General features: G+C 41.9%; 1 protein-coding gene across 4 annotated transcripts in view; it reads right to left on the minus strand.

The window, feature by feature from the left end:
* MDGA2 (MAM domain containing glycosylphosphatidylinositol anchor 2) overlaps positions 1–21,884 on the minus strand; it is a 414,191-nt gene that overhangs the window by 12,643 nt on the left and 379,664 nt on the right. For all 4 annotated transcript variants that reach the window (XM_069949265.1, XM_069949264.1, XM_069949266.1 and 1 more), the window contains 2 exons: positions 4,486–4,663; positions 3,530–3,550 (listed from right to left, as the gene is read on the minus strand). In XM_069949265.1, coding sequence (XP_069805366.1) covers positions 3,530–3,550; positions 4,486–4,663 — 199 coding nt within the window. The remainder of the gene's footprint in view (positions 1–3,529; positions 3,551–4,485; positions 4,664–21,884) is intronic.

Genomic DNA, 21,884 nt, shown 5'->3' on the forward strand with positions numbered 1-21,884 from the left:
GGAGCCCAAATCAGCAGGAGATCAGATCAAAGCAAGAAGGTTGTTGCAGGAGAAGCATGCTGAGAGAAAAGGGAGACGATCACAATGCAGTATGAACCTGAGCAGGTAGGGGGTAATGGACATGGCCACGCGCCGTTACAAATTAAACCTTTGATCCTTTATATTCTTCACCCTGGACCCTCTTCGTTTTGTGTCTAAAAGTAACTACAGAAGGTTTCACCCACTTACAAATCTTCAATTTTATTTTTTTTTACATCTTCAAACTTGTTGAGAAGTAGATTACACAAACAAATACTTCCCATGATAAGAATGATAGTTTTTGGGGGAGGAAGCCAGTAAAACTTTGTTGAGACCACACAAGATTTTTTTGAAAGTAGTGTTCTATGGGGGTGGTCTGCTCAAAGGAGATGGCCACTACGCAACATGTGCGATAGAAGTGAAAATCAAAAATCACAGGAAATTTGGTCTGGATTAGAGACTCGTCTTCTCAAAAAAGTTGGTCTTTGGGAGAAGATTTACCCTTTCTCCTAGGATGGCAAATATATCTTTGCTTTGCAAAAATACTTAGGAAATCTACAACATATAACAATCTACGACATGTCCTGGATCTTCCTTGTCGATTATGAACGGGGTTTGGATTTCAATGCCGAATCGGTATAAATAATTTTACATGGTGGACTACTGCACAGTAGGGGCCCTATAGTAAATCTTAACATGGTCCGATACTGGATCTTATCCCTCATTTATACCCCAAAATAAGAGCACAGCAAAAATTTTAAAGCATTACACAGTCCATTCAAGGCTTCCATCATAGAAGGGTTGGGTGTCCCTAATGGCCCCATATACTGATTCCAGAAGTGCTAATTCTACTGAAGTCTTTTAATAGTCTTTCGTGCTTACAGTCTCTATGGATGACACCAACTATCTATGTAAATACAAACAGGTTTAACAATGCACACATTTGCTCCATTCTCTATACACATAGATCGGTTCATTTTCTTCAGGTAATTATTGTTTTCCTATAGGGGCTATACAGCTAGACTAATACATTGTTGCGATGCGAACCCTTTGGCTCTGGAACATGTAATTATTTTAATCACATAAAAGCAATTATCAGTTTATTTTTGGCTCTTATGCGGATGGTAATAGCAGCGGCCCGGTAGGTGGTAATCTCTCTCTATACATATGTATATATTGCGTGTGATAGTAACAGTGGCCTCCAGCGGGGGACTTCGGAGGGGGCCTCAATGAAAGATCCTGCCGGGCCGCTCTGCGCCTCAGATGTTTTATTGACATGATAGATGAATCATATCATCTTCTTTACTTGTGGATAACAAAAGGTCAGGCGCTCAGCTTGTCTGTGACCCTATAAACTGCAAATAATCCCGAGCTCAGCACGATCTACGGAAAGATTAATAACAGCTTTACATGCATAAGGACATTTGTAGCTGCTAGTAACATGCCTTATGCTATATAGCTTCTATGCCTAGGAAAAACCTCCAATAGAAATGCCCTTAAAGGGGCTTTCTGGAAGGTTTCTTTTTAAATAATGATAAATCTTGATATCCGGTACCCCATGCGAGTTATTTATATATATATATATATATATATATATATTATATGTATATATATAGTGAATGGGAGTAGAGCTGCAGTAACCCCGCACGGCCACTACATAATGTACAGCGCTGTCTTCTCCGCGTTTTGGCTCACATTGGGCGTTATAAGCAAAAATCACTAATGTGATGCATTTCGGCTCATATAAGGCAGAATTACAGGCAAAAACCACTTCATTTGACCTATTTCGGTTTGCATAAGGCAGAATTAAAGGCAAAAAGCTTGACATGTGACACGTTTTTGTGCACAAAAGGCAGCTTATGGGCAAAAGTCACTACATATGAGGTGTTCTGACTCGTAGTTGGCGGCCTCATAGGCAAATGTCAGTACATGTGATTCATTTCAGCTCAGATCAGGCTTAGATCAGAGCGAATCTCTAGCGAGTTCAGGTTTATCTGAACCAGAACTTTCAGCATTTGATTATCGATGGCTGAAGAATTGGATACAGCCCTAAGGCTGCCTAGAAAACAAGAGTACAGGCTATGGCCTATGGCTGAATCCATGTTTTCCAGGACTACTTAGGGCTGCATCCAACTTCAAACACCAATAATCAAATGCCGAGAGTTCAGGTTCGGGCCCATTCTAACGTTCCAGAGATTTGCTCATCTCTAGTCACTAAATATGATGTATTTCGGCTCACATTAGGTAAGATTACAGGTGACTACATGGGATGCGTTCCGGCTTACATTAGGTAGCATTAAAAACAAAGGTCGCTACTAGAGATGAGTAAAACTCGACCATGATCAGGTTTGACCTAAATCGAGCGTGTGGCATTTGATTACTGGTGGCTGAAGAAGTTGGATGCAACTTCTTATAGGCCAGGGATGAGAAACATTTGGCCCTCCAGGTGTTGCAAAACTACAATTTCCACCATGCCTGGACAGCCAAAGCTTTAGCACTACAGCCAATTACCTTTATTCTCCTTCTTTCGCATAGGTATCGTATACAAGGGGTTAAAGGTAACAGTCTTGCATCAGAAATCATTGGCCGTATTCAGCAATGGTGGAAGCGTTAGATGGGCTATTCGGATCAAGCTATACATGGCCTGTCCAGTCTTCTTCTATATCACAAGAACATGGTTGACCACAGAGTAGGGTAAAAATGAAAATACAGTTTGATGAATGTGTATGATACAAATGTATAATTTAAAGGAAAATGTTGAAAACGATTTCATCTGCTGTGACTCTGCCGGTGATCCTGACACCATTGTATTAAAAAAAAAACCTCAAAGCTGCAATGAAAAAAAAAAATATATATATGACCACTAAATAGTTGAGAAAAGTTCACTAAAAAGAACAAAAGTAATGAAAGCAAGGTGCACTCTATGTGGAAGGAGGCATAGTGATCATTTTTTTTTTCCACCTTAAAGTGAGGATATTCATAAAGTAGCGACAAAGGTCAAGCGGTGAACTTTTGTTCTTGCGCTAAAAGCTCTGGACAGTAAATGCCGATATATCCTTTGTAGACTGAACACCACAAAATTCTCACATAAAACTTCAGATCTAAAAACTGCTTCGATGTAACATAGAATGTTTGTCACTGGCGCTTCTTATTCTTTAGGAGCCACTTTTATACAGTATTTCTAAGAAAATAATAATAAAAAACGGTGATTTTTCACTACACAATCAATTCCTCCGTAAGGGTCACTAGTAGAGATGAGTGAACCTACAGTAAGTTTGGGTTTGCATCAACCCAATAGGTCGGCATTTGAATCCGGCCCTAAGGCTGCCTCCATCTTCTCCAGGCTGTAGGATTCAAATGTAGAGCGATCAGGTTGGCGCGAACCCAAACTTACTGTAAGTTCACTTATCTCTAGTCACTGGGTACAAATGAAAAATATGTTCATTGTAAAGTCCTTTGCTAAGACATGATGGTGGTGATACATTGATGGAAAAAAATTATAGATACTCACGTAAATGTGGATTAATTGGAGCTGTAAAAGAATGGGAGCACAAAATTAGTGTAAGAACCAAAAATTCAGTAACATTATCAGAATATATATATATATATATATATATATATGTACATTTAAAAAAATTAAATACTGTTATCCAACTAAACTTTTACTGAGCTTATTTCTGTCTTGTGTTTACAAGAAGGACTAGCAGCTCCCTGAGAGATCAGATTGCAATGAAACCACACAGGAGCTTATTGTCTGTAATAGGTCTCATCCCAAGGGTTGATTCACAGCTTAGGCTGCCTAGTACTGCTCTATATTGTCCTCCATGCTGCTGCTGCTTTTAGGGGTGCTGTAGGGAAAGCTAGACTCCACCCACTAGCTCAAGGACAACTGACAATTAGTGAAACTGGTGAAAAATACCACATAAAAGTTATGAAGTTGCCAGAAAAAGTGACACACACGTTGTGGCTTATCCTGAAAATTCACCTAAAACTACAAGTGCATATTAACTTAAGTGGCCATACCATACATCATTTATTCTGGGGACAATTTTGTTCATGTTTTCTGGACCGGTGGGGTTCCCAGCTGTTCTGCTCACGTTGATCAATGTAGGATGGGAATATCCCTTTAAGATTCTACTTTCTTCTGTCTGCTCCCTACTTCTTTCTATCTTACAAACAAAAAAGGGAACAATGGAGTGAACTACCTATAATTACAGGATCAGACTACACACTACACAGTTTGTTTGTAGTCTGTTACCATGGAGACACTTTTTTTTCTGAGCATTTTATAGGTGTATATACAGAACTGTAAGATTTTTTTTAAAATAAAGACTAATAGTAAACTTGCTTCATTTTGCATTCTAGATCTAATAAAACAAACAGTTGTAAAACTGCCCATAGCGTTTAAGATTTCTATAGTATACCAACAAAACCTAACGTCATTGTTGTGATTGAAAGAACACTAACCGCTGTACTTGATAATTCGAATAGCAGAGTCCCCCTCTCCAAATCTGTTGATAGGGGTGAGTCGGATTTCATAGGGCTCTGGCTTGACAAGTTTCGTCAGGTTATTGGTGATTAATTCGCCTTTTTTAATGGGTCCATCAACTGAGATTTCTGTTTCCCACCAACGCTGCTGCCCGGCCTGTAACAAAAAAGAAAGAGATTATCTAGTAACGCTTCACACTCTTATACGAGGCCAACATCATATTCGAAAAGTGCATTCAGCCCCGATGATCTTCTTACCAATGGTATGCAGCCAAACCCTGGTGACTCCAGGTAGATTGGCGGCTATTAAAAACTTTAATTTAACCTTTATTTTAGTTGTGATACAGTGTTGTAGCCAATAGGAAGGTCCCTTACATAGTTACATATCTTGGTTAAAAAAAAAATCCATTAAGCTTAAAGGGGTTATCCAGCACTACAAAAACACGGCCACTTTCTTCCAGAGACCACACCACTCTTGTCTCTAGTGTGGGTGCAGGTTTTGTAACTCAGTTCCATGGAAGTGAATGGAGCTTAATTGCACCTGAACTGGAGTCAAGAGCGGTGCTGTCTCTGGAAGACGGTGGCCATGTTTTTGTAGCACTGGATAACCCCTTTCATGGTGAGGAGAAGGGGGGACTGTAGAATCTGGTGAACCTTAGGTCTCCATTATGAACCAACTGCAATTACCGTTGAAATTAAGTCAGTGCCACAAAACTATAGGCACAGACTGTCTACAAATAAACAATACAGCCATCAGAAAAGATTTTTTAAAAGGTGTCGTGCAGGATTCGATAACTTTCTTAAAAAGAAAAACAGCACCACAAATGTCCACAGTTTGTACGTGGCATTACACCTAAGCCTTACTCATTTGAATACCAGACACAACCTATGGACTGGTCCAGAGCCTTCTTTCCCATTGGGCAGGGTAAGCACCCTGCTGGGGGCCCATGGGGGCCCCTCTGCCCACTGAACTGACTGTAAAACACAAGTAGCGATGAGCAATTCTCTTCTCTGTCTTTCAATGTCTGTGTTAGTCTTGTAAGAATGTCGCCACGGAACGCACCGCAGGGAGCTTTCTGCCCTACCCCCCGCACTTACTAGAGGCTGCGCTTCAAAAATCCTTTTAAGATGGCTCTGGACTAGTCTGGCCATGTTTTTCAATTATCATAAAGACTACTATTGAGCGGAGATGCCGAACTGTTCAGGTTTGGTAACGTTCTCCAAACCCGAACGTCTGACATTTGACTCCCCGTAGCTGCAGAAGTTGGATAAAGCCCTACGGAGTTCTGGCCTATGGTTCTATCCATGTTTTCCAGGACTCCCTAAGGCTGGATCCAACTTCTGCAGCTACAGGGAGTCAAATAGTGAGCGCTTGGGTTCGGAGAACATTGCTCCAAAACTCCAACAGTTCAGCATCTCCGCTTAACACCAATAGAGACATATTAAACGTTCTAGCTAGAATGATCTGAGATAAGTGCGTGCTAGGTGGTTTCTCTCCAAGCTTTGCCCAGCAGTCTCCTATGGTAAGTCTAAGGGACACACACACAGCGGGGAGAAGCAGCATGCAGTTGAGGTGTCAGCACCCAGACTCCCACCGATCAAAACTTTTAACCGTTCTCTAGGACATATCAAAAGTTTATGGAAGTGACAGGGACACTTTAAAGTTACCATCAAATGAAGTCACAATGGAGGTTCACTCAAGAGAAGAAGAAAGAAACTGCAGTGCGATTTCAACCATTGAATTTAAGCAGCATTTACTGTAGATCTATTCATATCTAAAGAGAACATTATAATATGTGTGCAGCTCTGGGTCATGTAGGATGGGTTTAACATAGGTACAGCTTAACCCTTTCCCGACATACTTTGGTCACGTGACTTTTTAAAGTAATTTCCACTTATTTTTAACTTCTCCTTTTACCACCACAAAAACAAACAGCGACTTCCTATACAGAAAAACTAAAGTAGACAGACAGACCGACCCCCATTCACTCCCCTGGTTCTGCAGTCATCCGGCGTTTTCTGCCTTGTTTTCTTGCTTTATGTCATGTAGACCCAGGGTGATGATTTTGCTATTTATACAAGGGATAGAAAACAGAAAACCATCTGTATTTTTAATTAATCCCATTAGGGCCCCAGCAGGTTTACAATGATAATAATTTACTCTGGGATATAAATAGCGTCCGTGTTACTGAAAGCACAATCCCTGTTATGGAGGCATGACTCATATTCACACATCGCCACTGACCAACAGCATTTATTTTTCACCAAAGCGGCCAGAGAACAATCTTGCAATATGAGTTTAACTTGGGTTTAAAGGAGAATTCTGTGCATCTTGTACATATACTGTAAATTCCTGCTTTATTAGAAATGCATCTCGCAATACATCTCCTTCCAGTCCAGGAGTCTATAGATAAGCAGCGAGTGCTGCAGCAGGGCATGTGGGCATTGGGGTAGGTAAGTATCACCTTTTTTTTTTTTTTTTTTTTTAATAGCCTACCTGGCAACATCATGTTTTTCTAATACCCCTTTAAGCAATAACTTATATGTACCCTAAAATCATTCCATCAAAAAATACAACACATTTCCCCCCTAAAATAATCCCTCTCACAAGCAAAAATTGAAAAATTCTTCCATTCTGAGATTCCATTGTCAGTTTTATCAAACATGAAAGCAAGACTAGTGCAGTATGCAGGTTTAATCTGCTGTCAAAGCGAAAGACACCACATTGGAACCTCAATGGAACCCATTAGTAGTAAGATCCATTGGACACTATGAGGATGACAGTATGATTGTAAAAAGAAAATATAAAGAAGATGTGTATTTAATACAGAAAAAAAATAAAACGCATTATAACCAAAAGTCAATGTAGTCATAAAACTCTTGTTGCTTGCAGCCATAGCTAAAGGAAGAACTTAAAGGGTCTGTCCAATACAAAAAAGCTGTAACGTATGGGCTTGGACAAGGGAAAAAAAAAATAATATATATATATATATATATATATATATATATATATATATACACTCATCTGTTCTGATCTCCCGCTGCATCCATCCCGATTGCCCCAGCATCTCGATGTGGTGCTCCCTGCTTTAGTTTAAAGGGGTAGTGAGGTGTAAAGCATTATTTCACTAAATAACACACATTACAAAGTTATACAACATTGTAATGTGTGTTATTTAAGTGAATGGCCCCCTTCCCCATGTTTCCCATCCCACACGCAAGACTCGGAAGTGTGATGCTGTATACTGAATCACTGTCGACCCCGGCCGTCATCTCCAGGAGGATCCCCCCTTCAGCGCGTCATCAGCTGCTCAGCCGCAATTGGCTAAGCATCCAAGATGGCGGCCAGGGTGGACAGTGATTCCGTAAGTATACAGCATCACACTTCTGGGTCTAGCATGGGGGGGGGGCATGGGGAAGGGGGCCATTCACTTAAATAACACACATTACAATGTTGTATAACTTTGTAATGTGTGTTATTTAGTGAAATAATGTGTTGCACCGCACTACCCTTTTAATGCAAGCTCAGCCTATCAATGGCTATAGCAGTGACACACCCCTGTTAGTGATTGGCTGAGCAAGTGTTTCCTGCAAGCCTACAGCAAGAAGCATTTCTTAGACTGGGGACAATCAGGATGGATTGGGGATCTGGGTAATGGAGTATAACAAATTTTTATAGCAGACCAGTCCGAGCATCATTTGTTAAAGCTGAAATGCGTTGATATTACCTTTATCTTGATGTATGGAAAGTGTAGACCTTGAGTAAAGCCTTAGGCTATGTTCACACACAGTAAGAGACCGGCCGTTGCGCGACCCCGGAACTTAAGTACCGTCCGGGTGATCTTTCTGGCCGCAGAGCTCTGATGCGGGCACATCAGCGCGCGCCCGCGTCAGAGCTTTCCATAGCCCACAGTGAGGAGCCGCTGGAGCCGCTTGCTTCACTGTGTGAACTGACAGGTCTTTCTGCGGCCGGAATTCACTGAATTTCGGCCGCAGAAAACTGACATGTCAGTTTTTTCCGGCGCCGCATGGGATCCCGGCCGGAGCGGGGAGAACTACGGCCGTAGTTTTACGTAGTGTGAACATCGCTCCTTTGCCATGATTCCCTGCACGTTGTGCATCCAGGGTTGGGATTATGGTGGAGCTGGAGCCTTGGTCTTGGTCATTTTTTTGGCTCCAAACTAACGTCATACTGGTTTTACATTGAACTAAATAATAAATCAGTATGCGGTATTTTCAATATACAGCTATCTCTTGGTAGCCTTGGTTGGCGTCTTCAGTTTTCTATTTCTCATCCCTAATATCCCTGAGTAGTTGCTAGACGATATATTTCTCTAATAACCAATGTGCTAATAGTTATCCTTGACTGGATTGATTTGTCTTATTTTGCTCCGATGCATATTTCTCCATACAACACGTAAAGCAGCTAACAGGGGAAATGAAAGGCTATGGAGAAATTGATTTCATATATAATTTACAGCCTAGAACCCTGTCACTTAATTCAAGTAAATGAAGTTTCTCTATAATTTATGTGTGCTGGGTGCTATGTATTTCTTGCTTGACATTAATCACTGTATATAAAAACTGAATTTGTGGAATATGAATATATGATGTGGATGTTCAGTGTTCAGGTAGAAATTGACAACTGGAAAGTGTTTGGATCTATGATCCTTATAGAAAGCCACTCCATCAGGACCAACCTTCTTCTCACTGTCTGTGGCCTGCAAATGACTGCCTTCAACAAGATCAACACCACCTTCTGCCACCAAATCGGATTGGCTACTGGGTGATGTAACCCCATCCGTGTCTTTACTGCTCATCGTACTCTTATTCTTATCCTCTTCTTTTTACAGCAAAGTGGCAGCCCATTAGATCACTATGGGACCCTTGGAGAGAGGAGAGCCTAGCCCTGTGTGATCCCTTTGCTATAGGGTGAAAGTAAGGGTATGTGCACACTATGGAAATCACGTGAATAACTTGCAGCGGATTCCTTCGCTCGCCCCCCCCACGCTCCCACTTGAATTTCCGCCGATCCCATAGACTCCATTCTATGGTGAGGCGGATTCCACTGTCCACCTAAAGAATGAACCTGTTCATTGTTTGGTTGGACGGCAAAATCTACCTAACCATAGAATGGAGTCTTTTGGATGGGCAGCGAGTGAAGCGGGAGCGCGCATGGACGAGCAGTGGATTCCATGGCATGTTATCTGCGTGATTTCCACAGTGTGGACATACCCTTAATAAGGAGGCAAGGAATGAACCCAACACCATGGTTGGTAAAACTCAACACTACAGGCAGTGAAACCCAACACCATTGGCCGTAAGATTCAGTACTACTAAAACTACAAGAGGCAATGACTCTTCTGGTAAAAAAAAATATATATTATTATATAATGTCTTTCATAAATCATGAGGCGTATGGTAGATAAACTGAGGAGCTAGTAAAGTGTTAGGCCAATGTACTTTGAAAGTAGTACCTTAAAAGGGTTATCCAGCACTTGGCCACTTTCTTCCACATACAGCGCCACTCTTGTCTCCAGTTCAGGTGTGGTTCGTAATTAAAGAAGCACTCTGGAAAAATGTTTTATCTCACCCCCCCCCCCTCCCCCGGGTTTTGGTGCATATACTTACCAGCGATGTTTGGTGTCCCTTGCGTGGATTCACTCTCCCATAGAGAATGCATTGGAGAGAGTGACTTCCGACTTTAATCAATATGGAAAAGCAAAGTAGTAAGGCCACAGCACTCAAATCATGCTGATGAGATAATTTATTTCACAGTGTATAGGTACAAATATTCTCCAACCAGTATACGGCCATGTTCACACTAAGTAAAAGTACGGCCGTTGTTGCCGATGCCAACAACGGCCGTACTTTTGCCGTGGGGGAACAATGCCTTACTTTCAATGGGATCCCGGCAGGAGCGTATACACATCGCACACGCTCCGGCCAGGATCCCATATGGGGCAGCAAATAACTGACAGAAAGCCCTGTCAGTTCACACAGTGAAGCGAGTGGCTCCGGCTGTTCGCTTCACTGTGCGCTATGGGAAGCTCTGATGCGGGCGCGCGCTGATGCGCCTGCATCAGAGCTCTGCGGCCGGAAAGATCATCCGGCCGGGGTCACGAAACGGCCGGTCTCTTACGTAGTGTGAACATAGCCTAATAGTAGATAATAGTAGTGAGGCCATGTGACGTAGCAACGTTTCGGTCCTGCCAGGACCTTCCTCGGGCTGTGCGGTCTCTGAGCTCAGAGACCGCACAGCCTGAGGAAGGTCCTGGCAGGACTGAAACATTGCTACGTCACATGGTCTCACTACTTTTATCTATTGCCACCACACTGGGTCAAAACTTAAGGAACACCAGGAAGCAGTGTGTTACCGTGCACAGAACATCATCGTACAACAGGCTAGAGAAAAAAGGTCCAGTAAATTACTCCTGTATAAATTTACTTATGTGCCAGTTCTTCACAAGGGTTCATTACATGGAAGGTTGGAATGGCCAAGTTTGAGCTGGCAGTCCCTAGAATATTCACCGACTGTTAGTGAGACACAAATGTCATGATGGAACTGGGCGGTAGTCAGGTAAAGATGTTCAGACGAGAAATTAAAACCATGAAAAACATAGAAGAGCAGCAATCCAGGGGCAAAGGGAAGATACAAAACCCATAGCAGAGCAAGGTCAAACATAGGCAGACAATATCGGTAACATGAGGCTAGAGGCAGAGTCTGTAGAGAGACTGACACTCAGGCAATGAGTGAGCGACCTGGCAGGTTCAAATAGTGGGCCGTATTAACACCATCAGAATTATTTTTGTGTTTAAGGTACACAAACATAAGGGCACATATGTTTTTGTGCACGTTTAAAAAAAAAAACGTGTTTTGAACCGTTTTTTTTTTATAATGGAAGTCAATGAAAAAACGGATCAAAACGGATACACACAATTGCATCTGTTTTTCCATTCCCCAAAAGGGATTGCAAAAATGTAGTATTCCTATTTCTTTGTCGTACAGAATTTAGGTTATAACATACAAATAATTGATCAGTTATTTTATTTTTTTACTGTTGCGTGTATACGAGACCGATTATTACATCATCACGTGCAAATAATAACATATAAATACCTCCACATCACAGCATTAACTATCCATATAACAATTCATAATTATTATAGACGCTGTCACGTTCCACTAGGCGATCAATTATCAATGCTACAGCCCAGAACATTGCAGAAACAACAATCTTAATGGATAGAATCGCTGTTTAATTTAAAGGGGCAATCACTTAAAGCTGAAAGGATCCCTCATGAGAGTCAGCAAGATTTGAAAAATGGCCAGCAAACAAGAAAAAACCAATGATCGGCTCAATTTGCCGGTGAAAACCATAAATCATTATTGGCATCTCATTAAAAATGAGACATAAGCCCAATGGGGGAAGTTCATTATGAACTAAGACGTGAAGGTTGAAAACGAGAGCCTCTTCCGCGATATCACAAGGATAACACAAGGATATACATGTATATTGTAATGTTTGAAAGGCCAATTTACAATATTATTTGTCCAAAGAGTCGTCTATTGCTATTCCTCAGAATGAAGTCCTCCGGAGGTCTACCTAAAATCTTAGCTTTGTAGTAATGTAAAAATTCTTGCATACTTTATTAGGGTCGTCTGTTCTGATACAAGTACTGTATGAGGTCTAAGGCTTTGTTCAGACCTCGTATTAGACCGGCTGTTCCGTGAAAAGATCATCCTGACCGGTACTGCAGTAGGGGCCGGATGATTTTTTGGCCTGCAGAGTTCTGATGCGGGCAGATCAATGCGCGCCCGCATCAGAACTCCCCACAGCACTACTGGCAACCAGCCCAGCTCTGGTCTTACCTGAAATGGGGAGAATAGGATACAGCTTTTTTTCAGTACAGAAAACACTGATATACTGTATAAGGCCACGACCACGCAGCATCTTTTTTTTGCCGCTTGATGGCCGTTATTTTGGACTGCCTTTTTATTCAAGTCCAAATAATGTTTGTCATTTTAAAACAACAAATCCATTTGTGGAATAACGGTTGTTGTTTTGAAATAACGGCTGTTCAAAATGACGGCCGTCCTAACAAATGGCCCTCAAATAGCCAAAAAAAAGAGGTTTTATGGTTGTGGCCTAACAGATCTCTGTTCTGATGAAATTCAAGTTATTCTACACTTCTGCAGCATGAAGCACATGGCCGAGGGCCTATGTACCATACAAGCAGACCGTGGGGCTACATTGAGTCTCACTTAGAGAGAAGAGGTCCAGGTTGGGTCCCCTTTGTACCTGCACAGAGGTCTTCTCTATAGAGTAACTGCACTGTTAGCAAATAATAAGTTGTGGAAAGGGCATGTAAGAGAAAAACAGAATGAAGCCCTTTGGCCCTAGGTGGCAAAATCTGATTTTATAATGAGGTGGAGCTTAGTTTAAACAAATTGCTATGGGACCACCTCTCTTCTATCACGGCTTGTATTATGCCAATAGCTCAAAAGCAAGCTGTGCCTCAGGAAATACAAAGGACTTGATTGTAATATGAAAAATTTAAGATAATTTAATGTAAGCACCAATGGTCAATATCAAAAAGGGTTGTTTAGAATTTCCCAAATTTTTTTAAATTGAAAAATTAAAAAATGTCATGTTTTTCTTCCTACCTTCTTACTGTGCACTTTTCTCTATCACACTATATCATACATATATTTTCTTTTTGCTAGTCGCCCTTATTTAGGCTTCTTAACCAACACACTTTAGCTAATAGACTGAGAGATTTATCACCGCAAATTTTTGTCCTGTGGAAATCGAGCCAGAGCCGTTAAAAGCTCCGGGGACGTGAGACCATTTCAGATGACTGTTTGCCACAGGTATCATAATGATTTATACCCTCTATAAAGACCTGTGCTTAAAAAATAAATAAATGCTTTCAAGCGCCAAGATCCCTTGCCTCCCGGAATCTAAAATTATCAAAGACCGATCTGCAAGCAAAGCAGTATAATAAAGTTTCGGTGTACAAAAGCAAAGAGAGAGCAAAAAAGTAAAAAAAAAAAAAAAAAGTAAAAACAAGATAATGACCTGACTTGATACTGCCAACTTTGAAATTAGTTTCAAGTTTGAGAGAGTGGGCATGTGTGCGCTGCCAAAGAGAACGGATAGGAAGGGAGATAAGAATGCAAAGAACATTTATACAAAGGTGAAATAGAAAGAAATGTACTTTTTTCCCGTTAATGTAAAATTCACAATGTTCTACAGGAGTTCATACTCTTTCCCATTTGCCTTCTTAGAATTTTTATTTTTTATTTTTATTATTTTATTTTTTGAATACCGAGGATAAAAGGGAAAAAAAAAAACACAAACTCATAATGTTTTTATAGTTGGATTGACAGATAATCTATTCCCATTTGACTATCCTCTGCTGACTCTATGAATTTTATTAAAGGATTGAAACATGAGATATCACTTAAAGGAACACCAGGTAAAATTTATACACCCACTAGAAATTGGTGGGCCAAATTCGTTCTAGGACGAACGATCAGTCAACAAACGGGTAAACACTTTTCTTTGTTGGCTGATCGGGTCATTTTTATCTGTCGATAAATTGCTTGAAGGCTGCCCACCTTCCTGTGTTACAAGTAATGTGTGAAAGACGAGTGATCATTTATACGTCTCTCCCCACATTACGCTCAAAACTAGTAAAGAGCCGATAGCAAACATAAGATGATCAGGGCTGGTCATCAGGGTTGGAAGTGGGGTAGGCTGCCAAATGAGGGAGCTTGGACAATAGGCCACTCTCTGTTGTAACTTTCCATGCTCCCTCTGGCACTCTATTTTAACAGGCCGCTGCCTGTGTTTGGTCTCTCTTCCTAGTAAATTTCCTAGTTCTCTGCTTTTCCTGGGTTGAGACCATCTGCCTTGTTCCTGCCTTTACCGTTCAGACTTAACATTACTCGGCTTGTGTGCTTTTTTGTCTAGTTCTGATGCTGCCCTCCAGTTCTGCCCCCTGACATGTGCTGTGACTATTCTCTGGTTATAAATTTTGCCCCAGTCTTGCCTATCTGGTTCTAACCCGGTGTCTGTGACTTCCTTGTATACCCTAAGCCTCAAGTCAGTGTAGGGACCTTCACCCAGTCGGGGACTGCCAGTAACGCATGGTGGGTTGTTCAAGTAACTTAGGACAATGGTTGGGGAGAAAGCAGGGCTACCCTGTCCCCTACTTAACATGACTACTACTGTTGAGTTTCAATGCTTAAGTAAGGAACCCCATTTAGGTCAATGGGAAAATCGAGCATTGTAAGGGGTAGTGCGGTGTTAAGCATTTGTTCACTAAATAAAACACATTACAAAGTTATACAACTTTGTAATGTGTGTTATTTAAGTGAATGTCCCCCTTTCCCATGTTTCCTCCCACCCACGCTAGACCCGGCTGAGCAGCTGATGACGCGCTGGAGGGGGGCCGGCATGATGGAGGGCTGGAGTGGTCTGGGTGGCCCCCTGAAGATGACATGATCGTCCCAAGATGGCGGCCGGAGTCGACAGCGAATACGTAAGTATAATGCACTACACTTCCGAGTCTAGTGTGGGTGGGGGGAAACATGGGGAAGGGGGGCAATCACTTAAATAACACACATCACAAAGTTGTATAACTTTGTAATGTGTGTTATTTAGTGAATAAATGCTTAACACCGCACTACCCCTTTAACCAAGTGTCCCCTTCTCAGCAGAGCCGAGGGTGCCTGGTTCACCTGAAAACCTCACACCTTGCACTTTGACCTGACCACCATTAAGCACCCATGATCGACAGAACATGCTGTATCAACCCAATGACAACTATTTGTGAGCTGAATTATGGGACTATGTGAACTTTTCCACATTATTATTTGGATACCGCTTATTATTTGGGCACTTTTTGACTACATTATGTAGGCTGAAAAAGTAACGAAAACAACCTTCAAATGGCAAGTGGGAAGGAAGTTTTTTTGCTTGTTGCCCAGGGGCCTCATTTTCTTTATAGTAATGTTTTGTTATTATTACTATTATTATTCCTTAGCTTGTTTTTCTTGCTATCCGAGGGGGAGCTTTATGTTCTTACGTCTGACAAGCGCACAGTACGTCCATACATTCTGCTTTCTCCACGGTGTTAGCCATAACTATATTTTCGTGCGCAGTAATGAAATGTTTCTACATTATGTCACCTTCGATATTCTGTCATTACATTACTGAAGACATTCAAAGGGAAATGCACGGGTACTAAAAGCTTTGTGTTTGTTGGGTATTTAGAGACCGCCACATGTTAATGCTTTAATTTACTCCAAAGAAAAGTCTTCACGTGACGCTTTTACTTGACAAAACACTGACAGGATGAATTAAAAAAAAAAAATTAAATAAAATGAAATGTTTAGTTTGTCGTATTCAGCTTTAATGTAATAGACGCTGGCTGAATTATGGAAGGTTAATGCAGTCACTATTACTGTACAGTACATAACCGAAGGAACATTTAAGCACTTAGTAACTATATGTATACTCTATGCGGCAAGAAAAAATGCTCAAAAAGTCAAAGAAAGGCATAATGGTCAAAAACGATCTGGTGGGAGTAAAATGTATAGAAATCAACAAGTCCTCGAAGTAAAGAAGGGTCCGTGTAAATACCGTATGGAAGGTCGTGTTGCTATTAACATGAGTAGCTAATGTATTCTTTGTGGAAGCGCTTGTTCCAATGACAAAGAATAGGGTGCAGGGTCAAGGAAGGCCGTAGCTATTTCCACGGCACTTACGCAATAGACATGTCGAAAACACCAACATGGTTAATGGAGAAATATTACTATGTGCTGAGAAGAAGCCAAATGGATATATAAGGCAGGAATAGATTATCTGACCCGGAATATTTGACTAGCTTTTTGCCCTATGCTCAGCTCTCTTGTATACAAGCTAATGTACTATATTATTGGTGATAAAAGCTTTAAAAAATAACATTGTATAAAAACCTATGTACTCCATCTTAATGATAACCCCCCAAATTTACGACTTCTTGTCGGTAGAGGTGAACGTGACACAAGCATGGCGCTGTAGCAGTAACGATATTTCGATTGCATAAATTGAGACTTTCACAAAGGCATGGGGGATCAGCCTTTCCGCATGGCCTCCTCGCTCACCTGATTTCACCATGTAGGACGTCCAGTTATTGGGTTTCCTAAAGGATCAGGTCTACAACCCCAAAACAGCTGTCTGCAGAGGGGAATTCTTTCCTTTTGGAGAGATTTTTGGCTTGGCATAGATCTCCAGTCAATGTTCTAAGACTCTTAGATGGTCTGAAACACTGACTTGAAGGAACATCACTTTGCCTAAAAGCAGTGAGAGCTATTTTGTATATCCTTTCTTCCCAAAATTCCCAGGAGAGCAGGAATAACCTTTAAGTCTCTATACGTCTTTATGACGGACTCTCCTTAAAGGGAACCTGTCACCCCCCGTACCGGGGTGACAGGCTCCCGACCCCCCGTTAGAGACCCCTATACTTACCTCATCCCGCCGGGTCCCGCTTCTGGATTCGGTCGGGTCCCGGAGATCTCAGCCGCTGCAGCCCGGCGCGCGCGCTGAGAGATGAGTCCAACACCCATAGAGAATGACAGGAGAGTCCAGCGCTCCGTCATTCTCTATGAGTGTTGGACTCATCTCTCAGCGCGCGCATCGGGCTGCAGCGGCTGAGATCTCCGGGACCCGACCGAATCCAGAAGCGGGACCCGGCGGGATGAGGTAAGTATAGGGGTCTCTAACGGGGGGTCGGGAGCCTGTCACCCCGGCACGGGGGGTGACAGGTTCCCTTTAAAGGGGTACTCCGAGCAATGTGTATTTTGAGTGTACGGCCGGGGAGGGAGTCCCGGATCACGCCACCCTGTTCTCCCATCCGGCTGCCGTGACGTCTCAAGCCACAGCTCAGACCAGGAAGCGGCAGCCGGACGGGAGAACGGGGCAGCGCGATCTGGGACCTGGCACTGGAACCGGGGAGGTAAGTGACCGGCAACTTCTATATCCACCCCCTCTCCGGCTGTACACTCAAAATACAAATTGCTAGGAGTACCTCTTTAACAAGATGAAGACTTCTACAGCATCTGTGGTGAGTACAGAATTTAAGCTTTATTTCCAACAACTTGTACAGTGCGCTGCGTTTCAACCACATGGGTCTTTATCTAGACTAGAGATGTGCGAATTAGATTCGTTTTGCTTTGTACAAAGCAAACTAATCTGCGCTCATCTCCCTCAGTCCGACGGTCTGCAGAGGTAGGAAAACGCCTGGGGACAACCTGGAAAACATGGATACATCTATGTCCGTATCCATGTTTTCCAGGCGGGTCCCGGGCAGTATCCCTTCTCTGCAGACCGGAAGACTGAGGGAGATGAGCGCAGATCAATTTGCTCTGTATGAAGCAAAACAAATCTGATTCGCTCATCTCGAATCCAGAAGTGCCCAATGTCCAGTTCTCAAGTTTTTTTCGGCTCTTAGCTCAACAGAATATCAGCAAATGCTTATTATACAGTCTCCATGCTTATCATACAGTTTCTTAGAGGAACTCTCCATGTTATGCCCAGTGCAGACCCTCGGGGGCGGTGCATGATACATCCTCTCTTCGTTTCTCTTTGAACCCCCATGTCATGCCGCATCTTCTCAGCCCCTGCATCAGTCATGACATAGTGTATCAGCTTCATAATAGTTAACTACAAACCCCTGAAAACAGAGCAATAGAACGACTAAAGTCACCTCTGCTGTAATGGCCTCATATTTCTGCGGAAATCTACAGATACAACCAGGGAATCCTTGAGTTCCTTTGTGATTCCATTAAGAAGGTCACAGTTTATGAGTCCCCGTGGGGGTTGTAGATATGTCCTTTAACTTTTATTTTGCTTACTTGCTATGATGTTTTGGACTAGGTTACAAGCTAATAAAATAACCCGATTTTATCAGCAGTAGATGTCACTAAAGGTTATCACATGACAATGTCATACTAAATATTTGCATCGAGAAAATTAGGTCATGACGGGAGGCTGGCAGCGGCACATGAACCAAGATCCCTGAACAAGTAGTAATGCCCTTTGTGGTGTATTTTGTTTATTGTGGTCATGCACAATGAGGAAAACAAGGCTTATTTCTTTCAAAAACAGCACCACACTGGCCTTCAGGTTTTGTGAGGCATTGCAACTCAGTCTCATTCACTTCAATAGAGCTGAAATGTAATATCAGATACAACCTCTGGGCTACTTTAATATGGATACATACCCGAATGAGGGTGTTTCCCAACTCTAAATACCCTAATGGGGTGTTTGCTACTAGTTTTTCTGAACCAGTTTTTGCATATTTTCTAAACCAGACTATCCTGGCGTGCTGCTCTTGTTCCTGGCTGCAGCAAGCCAGAGCAATGGATCACCTATCTCGTTGATCTATGCAGTATATTTATACTACATAGATCTCAATGAGAGATCAGAGAAGTGATCCTAGAAGTCCCCAGGGGGAATAACCCTAACCCCAGGGAAAATAACCCTAACCACAGGGGGACTTCTAGTTTCTAGTATATGTGTTAAAAAAAAAATCCCCTCCCCTAATAAAAGTCTAAATCACCCCCCTTTTCCAATTTTATAAATAAAAATAAATAAATAAACATATTTGGTATCGCCGCGTGTGCAATTGCCCAAACTATTAAATTATCACATTCCTGGCAATCTTACCTGCTCTTTTTTTTACAGCATTCACTGACATGCTTTATGGCAAGCCTTATGGTCATAGACACAATGAACATCTCAAGACCCTGTTGTACGAGACACATTTGTAAGCATGCTCTTTAACCTCTGTGACCTTGAAAGAGCTCATTCCACATGGGGGGGGGGGGGGCAGGGGCTGGGCTGTGAGCTTCATACATTGTTTTGTTTATCTGTTGGTGTCTCTGTTCACTGTAAGGCTACAAGCACACAACATTTTTTGGGCTGTTTGACAATTTTTTTTTTTTGTTGGGACGTCTACTGTCTGCTATCTCAAAGCAATGGGCATTATTTTGAAACAGTGGCCGTTATTTGGATGTAAAATGACCACCATCAAAAAAACAAAACATCAAACAGCCAAAAAAAGACATTGTATGGTCGTAGCTTAATGCTGAAAAGTTTATATTCCAGCAGTCTCTTACTTATCGGCACAGACAATACAGGAATAGTAATGAGCGAGTACTAAAATGCTCGGGTGCTCGTTATTCGAGACAAATATTTCCCGCTACTCGAGTGCTCGGTTCGAGTAATTAAACTCGAGCATTTTTGCAGGGGAACCAAACTCTGTAGAGGGAAGGTTGTGTGAAAACCTGGCAACCTCAGAAGTCTTAGCCGCCCAGATTTCAGGATTATTTTATAATATAGATACTAAAATGGAAGATTAGAAAAAACATCACAAAATAAATTAAAAAAAAGTTTACTATAAAAATGGGATTTAAACAATAGATCATTGTCTGATGACACATTCCATTTTACGGTCAGTTCACACTGATGAATCAGTGCCGAAATTCTGAGTGGAATCCCCGTCGCAGACTCCGATCAAAATTCCGCCTGCCTCAGCACCTCAATGAAAGGTATAGGGCGCCTCCGTTCTCCTTGGCTCTCCGCTCAGAGAATTGAAATGTCACAGAACAATGTTCACATCAACGTTCCTGGTGGAACTGGAAGCTCAGAGACTTTTTTACCTAAAATGTAGAGTAAAACCAACCTGGTGCTGTAAACTGCCCATAACGCTCTAATATCTATCTATCTATCTATCTATCTATCTATCTATCTATCTATCTATCTATCTATCTATCTATCTCCTATCTATCTCCTATCTATCTATCTATCTCCTATCTATCTATCTATCTATCTATCTATCTATCTATCTATCTATCTATTAAACAAACGCAAATGAAAAGTGGAAGGAGTTATCCATGGTAACCAATCAGGTCTCCTTTAAAACTTTCCCTAATGATGTGACCTGATTGGTTGCCACGGGCCAATGGGACACACAATTGTACAATTCATAAGTATTAGTATTTCTTGACACTGTATTATTTACAAACACCTCAAAGTAAGAGGAAACTTTCCCTGCAGTGCCACCACAGGAGAACCTAAGTATTACACAATGCCCATTTAAATCAATAGATTATCTTGATGATCAACAATGGCAGGAAAGTCCACAGCTCCATGGAACATGCTGACACGTTTTGGAGTCTAGCCCCTTAATCAGGGCCATGAATAAGGTACTATTCCCAGAAACACGTTGGCGTGTTGTTAATCTGTATGTGAACTTTTAGGATGTTTTTGAATAAAGCCTGAATTTTTAATGATCCATGAAACTTTGGACTTTTCTGCCATTTTTGATTTGGATTACCCAGGAGATGGCTTCTAACCTGGGGTAGCTAATGTTTTTCTGTGTTCAGGGCCATAACTACCACTGTAGCAGCCATAGCACGCACTACAGGGCCCACCACATTAGGGGGCCCATCCCTGCAATTCACTGGGCCTCCTGAGCTTTCATTATACTTACAAGGAAGATGTCTACCATGGGGGACACAATATACTGGGAGGGTAGGATAATAGGGGAGATGTCTATTTTAGGCAACATGGGGGGATACAAGGTTAGATGACTACCACGGGAGACACTAGGGGAGATGTCTACCATGGAGGGCCCTATCTACTGAGGGAGAAACCAGGGGAGATGCCTAACATATGCTATCTAGTGGGCAAAGAGCTAACAAAAGTGGATTAACTGAAGTGGGATAGGGGAGAGGGGGGGGGGGGCCAATCAAAAGTTTGCTATGGGGCCCAGCCCTTCCTAGTTACGCCCCTGTCTATGCTAATGCGTTATCTTGAATATCCAGGACAAGACAGGTCCTCCAGAGACAGAGACGCTCTTTGTAGCTCCTATTCCACCTAGAGATAAGGGTTCTGAATCCTCTCGAATAACTAAAAGGGTGTTTCCTAAGAGGGTGTAGAATTTTTTTTTTATTTTTCATTTTTAAGTGCACAACCCCTAGCTAGGTATTTAAGTAAGTAGCAAGGATCTTATTTTATTGGAGCAAGTCTCTTCCAGTCCTTATCTTATTTTATTATTTGGAGCCTACAGCAATCAACCTGACAAGCGTCCTCCAGAATAATGATCGTAGACTCGACACGAGAAGCCGCCCTGCCTTGTATTGTATACGGCGTGAAGAACAGAGGGCGAATCTGCATGCATAAAATAAATGATCTGTATCTGAGTGTACCTGTCTTGTATCTTACAAGTATGCTTTCATCTCTACACAAGTTCCTTCAGATGGAAGTTAATCTTAAAACGTAATTAAATTTTTAGGCCTTTAAATTGCAAACCTGCCCGTC

The sequence above is a fragment of the Dendropsophus ebraccatus genome, chromosome 13 (assembly GCF_027789765.1).
Source record: "Dendropsophus ebraccatus isolate aDenEbr1 chromosome 13, aDenEbr1.pat, whole genome shotgun sequence".
Taxonomy (NCBI): Eukaryota; Metazoa; Chordata; class Amphibia; order Anura; family Hylidae; genus Dendropsophus; species Dendropsophus ebraccatus.